This window comes from Lactuca serriola, chromosome 2, assembly GCF_051521515.1.
Source record: "Lactuca serriola cultivar US96UC23 chromosome 2, Lser_US96UC23_V15, whole genome shotgun sequence".
Lineage (NCBI taxonomy): Eukaryota > Viridiplantae > Streptophyta > Magnoliopsida > Asterales > Asteraceae > Lactuca > Lactuca serriola.
This window is the reverse complement of record NC_136409.1, coordinates 73,503,821-73,515,146: the sequence shown is the minus strand read 5'-3', so window position 1 is coordinate 73,515,146 and position 11,326 is coordinate 73,503,821. Positions and strand designations below refer to the sequence as shown.

Genomic DNA, 11,326 nt, shown 5'->3' with positions numbered 1-11,326 from the left:
TTTTCAGGCACTCTATCAAATGGAGTTTTTTAAAACAGGAGAATAAGCTACCGTTTGCACCACATCCTTCGCTAACATCACAACCATTAACACTCGAGCCGCCACAACGTTTCCATCACCGCCTCCGATGATCGTTTTCTCCTCCCAGCACTGTTGGCACCCCTATCCACGGACACTAACACCGCCACCATTAAGAACCAGACAACCACAGACTCATCACAACTGCAACTAGACCTCATGACCATCGAAGAACAACATTAGTAACGCCGATCATCCATTATTCCCGGTCTAGTTTCTCTATCTAAAACCCTCATCAATGATCATTTTGTGTCTTTTTCTCTCTTTGTTCTCTACACCATCATCGATTGCCACCATTGTCTAAGCCACCGTCGTGCATGCCTCCACAGGTTCTCTTTACAGGTTTGATTCATTCCTTCCAGATGTTCTCTCGATTACTGATTAAAAGAATTACTTCCATATAAAAACTGCTCCCTTCTTGACTATATTGTTCAAGGTTATCACAGTTTTAATCCGAAATAATCATTATTGGAAGTTCTAATCGTGGTGAAGTTAAAGTTTATTTGATGTTCCTTATAGCAATTTCATATAACTACAAGTGATACCGTCCAATTTGAATTTTTTCCTTCCTGCACACCTTGTGTTCGATAATATGCCAAGTAGAACATATTAGTTTGTTTCCATTGGTGACATTTGTGTTTATGGCAGAATTTGGAAAAAAAAATGCAATTTTAATTGTAATATTATTAATTTGTTTCCACTAGTGAAATTTCTATGAGTTTTTGGAGACAGTGGATGTGATTTAAAGTACCAGTAGCATGAATAGTTTAATTTATTTACAAAATTCAAAATACCAGCTGTCAATTTCCTGAAATATGTTAGAATCAATTTATTGAAATCTGAAATTTTAGTTCAGAGGTGTCTTAATATGTTATAATAGTTTATAAAATTTTACAATCTTTATGGTGCTAACAGTTTTTGTTGTTGCTTTTGACTTTGAGCAGGATCATGCTCATTTCAACTTTGGACCATTGTATGCATATCTATCAATCAACTACTTGGATATATTTCTTGTTATCTATGAATTCACTGTAAGCTTATTGCTTACTATTTATTTTATCATGGTTTATAGCTTAATACTAAGTTATTTAATTAACAAAAAGACAAAGCTTGAATGATGCAATTGTAGATTTGCAGGTCCGACTTGTTTTCATGATAAAGATGTTGACTTCTTTTTTGTGGTGTCATTTTAAAATGGATTTTGATGTTGAGTATTTGAATGAATTTATAGGTGTGTGAATCCAGATTTGTATTTGAAGAAAAAACCATTAAAAAAATGGAGCTTCTTATGTTGATTGAATTGAAATGTGCTACGCAAATTGCAAACAATGACTCCATTTTCTTTCATTGGGAAACTTAAGTATGATCAACCTATTTCAATATATTTAATGTTGAGATCAACCCAACTCATATTATGCTTAACTAATGGTAATCATAAGTTGCATTTTGTCTAATATGTTATGTCGTGTGTTGTGACATGATTAAGTATTTGAGTTGATGAAAAATGGGGCTAAAATGGTAATTTATCATGTAGGGATTGACTTGTAACATTTCTCATTTTTCTTTCTCTTATAACATATGTGAGAGAGAGCCCCTTGGGAGTTTTGATGAGAGTGATATCTCCGATATAGAAAGTTTTTGATGTATATTCATAAAAAGAGTTTTTGATGTATAAATCGATATGGTCAACACTAGGTACCTTATCATCTTCAGTTTTGAATCTATTTATTGTTAGATATTCGATACATAACCAAGAAAACATGCATTTTTTGTAAACTAGAAGCTACTTTATGGCATTTAATTAATCATGATTTATTTCCAAATATCAACATCAACTACCAGTGTTGTTAAAGATTTTGCATGTTGGCGTTGATGCTGTTTTTCATTATATTTGAATGGAAATTACATATTTAATAGCTAATCAGTTATTTTAATTGAATTCTATGACATTGGTATTTAAATGTATTATATTAGGAAAAGATATCGATTAGAAATTGATTCAGTTATTTGTTGAATTCATGAAGATGTCGTTCAAAAGTTATTGATTGTTGTTTATGAAGAAGTTATTCTTGTACAGTTAGTTAATATATGAAAACCAATTAAAGATGGGATACCAGTTTTCTTGTAAATTACATATATAACTTTTTTACATAATTAATATGATTTATAATTAAAAGAAATGAGCAATGATGTGTAATCTCCTCATTGGTTCTTTTCATTTTTCTATATTCTTTGTATTTTCGCATGAGTCTTCCCCTATATATATATATATATATATATATATATATATATATATATATATATATATATATATATATATATATAGAGAGAGAGAGAGAGAGAGAGAGAGAATGACGTCATTTTGTATACTTCGGTTCAGTTCTGTTTTTAGATATAGAAAAACTAAACCGAACCTAAAAAAATAGGTTTTTCTAAACCAAAAACCAAACCATCGGTTTTTCAAATGGTTGGGTTTTTTGGTTTTTTTGGTTTTTGGTTTGGTTTCGGTTTTTTGCACACCCCTAATCTCATGGCTGCTCAAGGGCCTACAAAGGTAATGTTAAATTTGTAATTAAAAACGTTTAATTTAGATATATCCTTCTTGGAATTATTTAATAGTCAAAAGTTAATTTGTTTATTAGAGATAAATTGGTACAAGTGTTTTGGAAGATATTGAGTCACCACATTTAAAAGGTTGGTCAATGTGAATAAATAAGTCGAACCTTATTATAGCCTTTTTGAGGTTTAAATTTTGGGTACAAACTAAATATTTTTTTTATGAGCATGTGTGTAACGAGTATTGTTACAAATGTTGCTGTGGTTTATAATCTATGAGATACGAGTGTGTACACTAAAACACTAACGACTTATTTGATATGCTTTTTATTGCTTGTTTAATTTAAAGGTTGTTTGATAGTTGTTGGTTATTCAATTAGATCAAATTCAATCAGCAACTATCAAATATCTTCCAAATTGAAATTTGAAAATTAAGATCATGTTATCACACTAAATTTAGTATAATTAATAGTAACTTGTCAAATTACACTAAAATTGTTAATGGATTACTTTTTATATCTTTGAGAAACTATAATTTGGTTCAAGGGTTAAAATTGATCATTTTCATAAAAGTTAACATCTCAGAGTTATATCTAACACTCCAAGTACTAAAATTTGAGCACAGGAGCTTAAAAAAAGATAAAGTCAAGAACCAAAAATAAAGTTTTTTTTTCTTATTTAATTGAAGTGAATAATTAGAATTTAACAAATACAACTTTTTCGTTTAGTCTATTTTCATTTACTGGAGATGTGTTTATCTACTTTTGGAAAATAGAATGATTGATATGATCTTTCTTATGCTTGATAAGGTAACAGAGGAGATTGAATACTTAAAATTGAAGTGTGCTAAACTTGAAAATAATGATGTGTTGTATTTTCTATCTACAACTAGTAATAACAAATTATATAAAATGCTAAACATATACGTCTAAATGACAAAAGTAGATTTTACATAACAAATTGATAAAGAAAAGTAATACCACTCTATCCAACAAAATCCTTTTTTATAGAATATCAAAGGTGATAAATATATAACAAATTTAATATATTAGTTTAATGTCCATCAAAAACTCAATCCACGTTGAAATTAATACTCTCATGGGTAAAAGGGTAAAACATGGCTTTATAATTTTGTAGCTTTTGCACAAAGGATTGAAAGAAAATATTGTCACCTAATAATTATAATTTTTGTTTCATTGAGTACTATCTAGCATAAGAGACGAGGCCTAAAACTATATCAAAACTTTTTGTAGCATATTTGAAACTACCACAGAAAAGAAGCATAAATAATATAATACAAAGTGATGGGTGCTCACTCACTAGGAACCACAAATCATAATTGATACAAAATGGTACAAATTAAAACATATAAAAATAAAAAAATAACAAAAATGTTTTCTCCTTAATTAGAAATGGTATCTATGATGTGGCATTATATGCCGCATCAGCTGAAGATGTGTCCATATCGTTCAAACCCAACTCCTCATTTTGCTCCCAACTCCTCTCATATTCCTCAACTGCATAACATAAAACACCAACAAAAGGTAAATTACATGATAAAATAAGAAAAGAAAAACAAATGAATTTTACACCCACAAGGAAAATTAGTACAATCTATAGGAATATTATTATATAAAAGACTTAACATTTTGTCTTTTACGAAAATAGCCCTTTTTTCTTATTGTATGATGTTTTCTTATCCTATAATAATAAATAAATAAATAAAAACTTACTTGTTAATTGATGGTCATCTTTAATATCATCAGAAGCCGGAGCAATGAAAGAATTTGACAAGGCATCATCCATGATTAAGGTCCACGGCTCTTCCAAACTTAAAAGCTAGACAACACAACATACAAATTACAAAATAAATAAATATATAAATAAAAATTCAAATTTTAAACAATATGGAAAATCTATACTTGATAAAGCATCTACAGTTCTTTTGGGTCCCACTTGTTATGCATGATATGACATAACATTACAGAACATGTTGTAGATGCATTTGATTGGAACAAAGATAGATGTCTATTTTTGTCTCATGAGAAGGGTATTTACGTCTTTTTGCACAAACAAGAGATGCCCACATTTATTTAAGTAGACAATATAAAGAAGCTTGGAATTGTGTGAATGGATACCTTAATAAGCCTTGCTCTGAAATCCTGCCATTTGTCTTTTCTACCCTCCTCCAAACTATCTCCAAATGTAAACCCATGCACTCTCTCTAAAGCTGCAATACACAAACACATTTCGGTCAATTTAGGGTTTAGGGTTTAGCCATTGAACTATTATTATTTTATGATTATTATGATAATAATAGTTCAGTGGCTTATATAAAAAGTAAAATGGTGAGAGAGAGAGAGAGAGAGAGAGAGAGAGAGAGAGAGAAATTAATTATAAATTACCTTCACTTATTTTTGTAATTAAACCTTCAATAGTTGTCACAATACCTCCCAATGTGCCACTTGTCAACTCCAAATCAATTTCTGGAATTTCTACACTTGCAGTATCCGACTGACACACCAAAATTAAAATTATAACGTTTTATAATTAGTAAATTTATGAATGTAATTTGTGTTAATAAGAAAAATATAAAAAGTAGATTGATGGAATAGAAAGAAATGAAAGTAAGATGCTATAAATATAATACACAAATAAATGAAAGTAGGTTGCTATTTCTTGCATTTATCCGTATGTTGAAAAGTGGACATACCTTTATGACATCACGGCTCAAGTCGACTATGTTTTTCACAGTAACAGAAATTTTCTTTCCTTTAGGAGGAATAGCACCACCAGGTTTCAACTATTAGAAAATGGAAAAATTATGTGATGTGAGAATATATATATATATATATATATATATATATATATATATAGGGTTAGGTTCATGTGAGACGGCCTAATTTTGTGAGACCGTTAGACACATTTTTTTATTTTTTTTTTAGTTAATTCAAGTTCCGAAAATAATATTTATTTTTGATTTTTCCATTTATTTTGCATTTTAAAATTATTTTTAGAATATGTACAGTGTAATATTCTATTTAGAATATTTCACGTATTTTTCAAGAAAAATAGAATTTTTTTTATATTTTTTTAGTTAATTCAAGTTCCGAAAATAGTATTTAAAAAAAGAATTTTTAGATTTTTCCATTTATTTTGCATTTTAAAATTATTTTTTAGAATATGTCAGTGTAATATTCTATTTAGAATATTTCACGTATTTTTCAAAAAAAAACGGGATTTTTTTTAATTTTTTTATTTACGTTTTTTAGTTAATTCAAGTTCTAAAAATAATATTTAAAAAAAAGAATTTTTGGATTTTTCCATTTATTTTGCATTTTAAAATTATTTTTAGATTTGGTCTCACGGTCTCACAAAATTAGAATGGTCTCAAATGAACCTGAACCTCTATATATATATATATATATATATATATATATATATATATATATATATATATATATATATATATAACGTTGAAATTTAATGCACAAATTCTTTTACTATAAATCAAAAAAAGGGAGGGGTGAGAGAAAGAAGTATAAAAAATGAAATGAAATGAAATGTGTACAAAACAAACCTCAGAATTCCGATAGCCACAACCATCACAAGTAGATGCCATGACAATAACTTCTTGAAAATAAGGGATTTCTAAATAAAAGTCAAGTGGAACAAAATTTTGAAAGAAATATGCTTGAAAAAGAGTATTTCAACTTTCAATTTATGGTCCATTGTTGTGAAAATTTATACCTTTTGTTCCCCACTGTTATATGAAATTTTGTATTGACTGAAAGTACAATGCCTTGATAAGAAAAGAAAAAAAAAATTTGAAAGTATAGTGTTGTAATGTAATAGAAAGAAAAGAAAGTAAGATGCTGTAAAAAACAAATAAATGGAAGTAAAAAAAAAACAAAGGATACTGGTGAGATACATCCGAGTCTCGCAGCTTACAGCACAAGCACCACATGTTGATGGAAAAGTCATCACCTGTCAACAAAATATAAAGTTAAGGTTTAATCCGGAAAAAAAAAAAAAAAAAAAAAAAAAAAAAAAAAAAAAAAATAGAAAATATAAGGTCGTTTATGAGATTAACCCTAATTTATACAAATTAAAGGTTAAAAGAAGTACCTCTTCTGGAGCAGTATATCGAAAGAGAGCTTCAGCAAATTCCACAGTATTGCCCTGGGCAATTGCCCGCCGCCCGGCCACTGCCCCAACTGACCCATGCGGTTCAACAGTTCCTTCAGAAGGAATATTATTTAATGATGTTTGATTGTTAACTTCTGCAGATAGTGAAGGATCAAACAGGTATCCTAATGTTGCTTGTTGCTCATGACTTCTATCATAAAACTCAATTCTTAATGATGGATCTGGAGATGGAGCAAATCTGTTGCCAAAATTAAATAAAAAAAGAAAAAAATAAGTTAAATGAAATAAATACCAATGTACTTTCACTTCTAAAAGAGTTATAGCAATTATCCCAATATAAAGAAACTTTTAATGTTATAATTGGGATACTTTTTTTAAAGGACAGTGCTCTAGTTAGAAAAAACAAAAATTGAAATAATAATAATAATGATTGATTAGTTCTGTAGATTTTTTAAGGGTGATGCGTTAATAAGAAGAAAAAAATATGTAAGTGCAATGTTGTAATAGAAACGTATGGAAGTATGATTTTATATAAATAGAGGTACAGTTTTGTATGGTTTGTGAATCTATTAAAAGGATTTGGAACGTAAATAATAACAAATGACAGAACTACCCTTTCTTATATTCTTTATAAAACTTAAAGGAATACTTGTAAAAACACGTAAAATTACACTTTTATTAATTTCTTGTTCACAGAAGCTGTCTCTAGGTAAAGATATAAAGTATACAATACATTTATTTTATCCACACACAGATACAAATTCCGAAACAAATAAAAAAACAAACCAACATATGACAATGTTAACAATAGGATTGAAAAAGGGTATTTCAGTCATGTAAAGAAATCAGAAAGAAATGAAACTGAATTCCATGAGTTTATACAAATATTTCTGTAGATTAAAAAGAGAAACTTACGGATTTTCTACAAAACTGTTGCCAGCTGGATCATCAAGAATGAAGGTAAAAGACAAATTTCCTGTTGCACACTCTTTTAATCTCAGTGTAAACTTGTCTATTGCCTCAGCAGTTTCAGGATCCACTTTCTGAAAAAAATAAATAAATAAATAAAATAACATAAGAAAGTCAGACCACATGAAAATACAACATGTGATATCATAAGAAGACTACTTACCTTTCTCTCTTCTTGAAGGGCTTGCAATTCTTCAGAAGCTCTTAGTAATATCCCTTCCACCTGAAACAGATATAAGCCTAAATGTGTCAGTAGCCTCCAACTCCAAGACCCAAAAGACATAAATACCCTTTTGAAAGATGGTGGGACAGGGACTCGTTCCTCATCTCTCTCTCTCATATGTGCAAAAGACGTAAATGCCCTCCAAAAAGGTGGGGGGTGGACTTGTTCTCAATCTCTTGTCAGTGAAAAAGACATGAATGCCCTCTCATGCTCATTATCACAGATACCTCTAGAAAGCTTTCTAGGGCTATTTTAATGGTGAGGGTGAGAAGGGCATTAACGTCTTTTCCACAGAGAAGAGATCGAGGGTGATTCTCTCTGACTCACCTCTTTGAGCAGGTGAAAAATTGCAAATTTTGTCCCATTGACATGATGTGTATCATCCAATTGTTAAGTATCATTAATCATATATTAATAACACTAACAAAAGACCATGTAAATATGAATAACTAATTTTTTTTATGTTTCAAATAAATGTAGTCATGAACACTAGATATATAACATACGGTTGATAAAGATCCACGTTGTGCTTCTGGAGGAATCTCAAACTCCAGCTGAGGAATCTACAAACATAAAAACAGAAAGTCAACATACTTTGGGAAAAGCATAAGTGCAACATTCTTTCATCATTAATCTAAATCAAACTTAAGGGGTAAAAGAATGTAGTTTCCTTTATATATATATTCAACCAGAAGAATATAAAATCAAAGCTGTTTTTTTACTTGCTAAAACCATTAACAATAATGTGTAAACCATTAATCAAGATGCACCTGCATAAAGCTTCATTATTAATGGAGAAATCAGAAAAACACAAATAGTAAATTAGAAAAAAGTCATTTTCATTTGCTATAAGCATTTGCAGTTTTAACAAATAAAATACAAGTTAGTCTCCAAAATAGAAGTTAATTTAACAGAATTGGAAGCATAAGAGTTCCTTACAATAAGATAAAAGTTGTTTTTTTGTGTGGTAATATAATAACACACTATGGCATACCTAATAATAATATCAATAAGAAAAATGATTACAAAGTATATACAAAATTTGAATCTTTCAAGTAAAACTGAACACAGTGAAGTACCTTAATTGTAGCAGTTTCAGACTTCACTACTTGTCGATTAAGCATCTGTATTTGGCCAAAGAAAAACATAAGTATAATTTTATAATAAACGAAATTCCCATGTATGTTTGTGAAAAAAAAAAAGGAAAATTGCAGGGAACATATATTCTTTTTACCAAAAATAGGCAATGTAGTTCACTTTCTTAAGGTCTATTTTAATAAAAAAAAACAAATTTTGAGTGCAAAATAAAATGGATTTGATTCCCTATGCATTCAATTCTACTTCCTCAACCTTTTGATCACCCGATTTAAATTCTACACAGTAACGAGACCCTCGAGGCTGTATTTCACCAGCAAACTGCACTTCATTATTCCTAATGAAAAAAATAAATAAACATTTTAAATTTATTATTGTTACAAGTATCACATGCTTTAAGAGAAAAAGTTGAAACAACTTACCTCTCACCACAATGAGAACACTCAAAGGCTGACAACAAGATCTGCATTGAAAACAAAAACTTAGCTTTAACTTTTTACTAATTTGCCCTCCTTCAGTTTTTCCTTTCGTTTTCCCAAGTGTGTTGTCATTTTCTCAAGTATTTTGAAAAACATCATTTATTCAGACATCACTTAATGGGAAAAAGGAAACAGCGACTAAATTGCATTTTTATAAAATAATTATCAAGAACTTGGTTAACTTTCTACTTTTTCATGCAAATTTGCAGCAAACATATTAATTTAACTGAAGAGTAACTACTTAGGAGTAATCAAAGTTTAAAGTATACCTTTCTAAAGTGTGGAATCAATGTCAACAAAAATCTTGTTGTCCCCTGTTGATTGATATAAACAATGTCAGAGTCTCAATCTTTATGCAAAACCAGACACATATATGCATGAATTAGCCATAAACTGAGAGACAATACAGCTTGTAATATCAAATGCCAGTGAGTTGACTTAGTGTCAACATTGCTATAAATTCTTTCACCCAATTGCCAAATAAAACATATCGACACTAATAGACATTTTTTACAAATGAATTCAACTTTGGGTATTGTTATACCTAATGATCAAACTGTATGCAGTTTTTCCTTTTTTGAAAAGATTTTTTTTTTGCAAATTGAAAAGTTGCTCATAACTGACAACTACTAGACATTTACTAGATTAATTGCATTACAAAAGTTTTATGGATTTTGTGTTATGATGTGGTATTTTAGTTACTGATAACTAAGATATGTGTCAAATTGAATTTTTTTGGGACAGGAGTACAAGAAAGTATTAACTTTATAAATTGTAACAGCCATAAATAACTGAAAAACTGTGTCAAACTGAAACAACTAAAAGTCGTGCATTTGCAACACTTCTCTTTCATAAAAACAAACGACATCAACCTTTGAATACTTTGCATAAAACCTAGCGCCTCCAAATGAAAACCTAACAGGAACATCACACCTATGCCATACGTTTATTCAGGAAGTTTAAATTTCATATAATTCTTAAATTAGAAAAAACATCATATTTCAAGCCCTAATCAGCCTGTAGCTTCTTATTGTCCGAGTTGAGATAATCACATATGTATGTATAAGTGTATGTGTGTGTGTGTGGAGGAGAAGGGGTAGAAGGAGAGAAAGAGTATACATTTTCATGGCAGCGCATACAGAGGCTTTCGACCTGGTACACAGGGGCATTATCGTCATCAGTAGAAATTGCTTCAACCACCGACCTCACGTCCAGTATCGTTGTTGCGTCTTTGGTTGATTCCATTTGCGACTTTGCTTTGGCCTCTGTTTCTCCGGCGCGCTGATTGAAAAACCCTCCTGCAAGTTCTTTAACCTACAGAACGATTAAAAGTTAAAGCCAATTGCTTAGCGGTCCCTAATTTATACAGCTATTACCTGTTGGCCCCTGGAAAATAACTTGCTATCGTTTATTTAACATCAAGAACCACTCTTTACTTTGATATTAACCTTAAAAGCTTTTATTGTATTTTGTATAATATACATAGAAGATATTCATTGGTCGGTCCATTTTTGGTTAATAAATTACTTTTAGTTGGTTGAATTAAAATATGTTTGTCTGTCTGTGAATGTTTTACTTTGATGAATTGTTTAAAACATATCCACAAGGGTTGTATGAGGACATACATATCAACCCAAGGTAATATCACATGTATTGGCAGATCTATGTAGTGCCCGGGCCACCACTCTGATTATGGTCGTTAGTGTAACATTTTTTTTCAATAGGTATAACGTGTTAAAATATAAGTGTCACTACTATTTTATATTTGTTCGAATTT

The 11,326-nt window shown here is 29.8% G+C and overlaps 1 protein-coding gene and 1 long non-coding RNA gene across 2 annotated transcripts; one reads left to right on the top strand and one right to left on the bottom strand.

Moving 5' to 3' along the window:
- LOC145090340 (uncharacterized) lies at positions 1–1,452 on the top strand. Its single transcript, XR_013701500.1, has 2 exons — positions 1–420; positions 1,023–1,452. It is a non-coding gene; the product is annotated as an uncharacterized LOC145090340 (long non-coding RNA).
- Positions 1,453–3,926: 2,474 nt separating this feature from the next.
- On the bottom strand, positions 3,927–10,856 carry LOC145086393 (uncharacterized). Its single transcript, XM_079024144.1, has 16 exons — positions 10,669–10,856; positions 9,819–9,863; positions 9,493–9,533; positions 9,326–9,407; positions 9,055–9,099; positions 8,482–8,538; positions 7,916–7,975; positions 7,699–7,826; positions 6,763–7,021; positions 6,555–6,621; positions 6,215–6,285; positions 5,348–5,437; positions 5,040–5,148; positions 4,773–4,864; positions 4,368–4,473; positions 3,927–4,151 (listed from the first exon to the last, which is right to left on the bottom strand). Exons 1-16 carry the CDS (start codon positions 10,792–10,794, stop codon positions 4,054–4,056), a joined length of 1,476 nt encoding a protein of 491 aa, XP_078880270.1. The 5' UTR covers positions 10,795–10,856; the 3' UTR covers positions 3,927–4,053.
- Between the last annotated feature and the right edge of the window lie 470 nt (positions 10,857–11,326).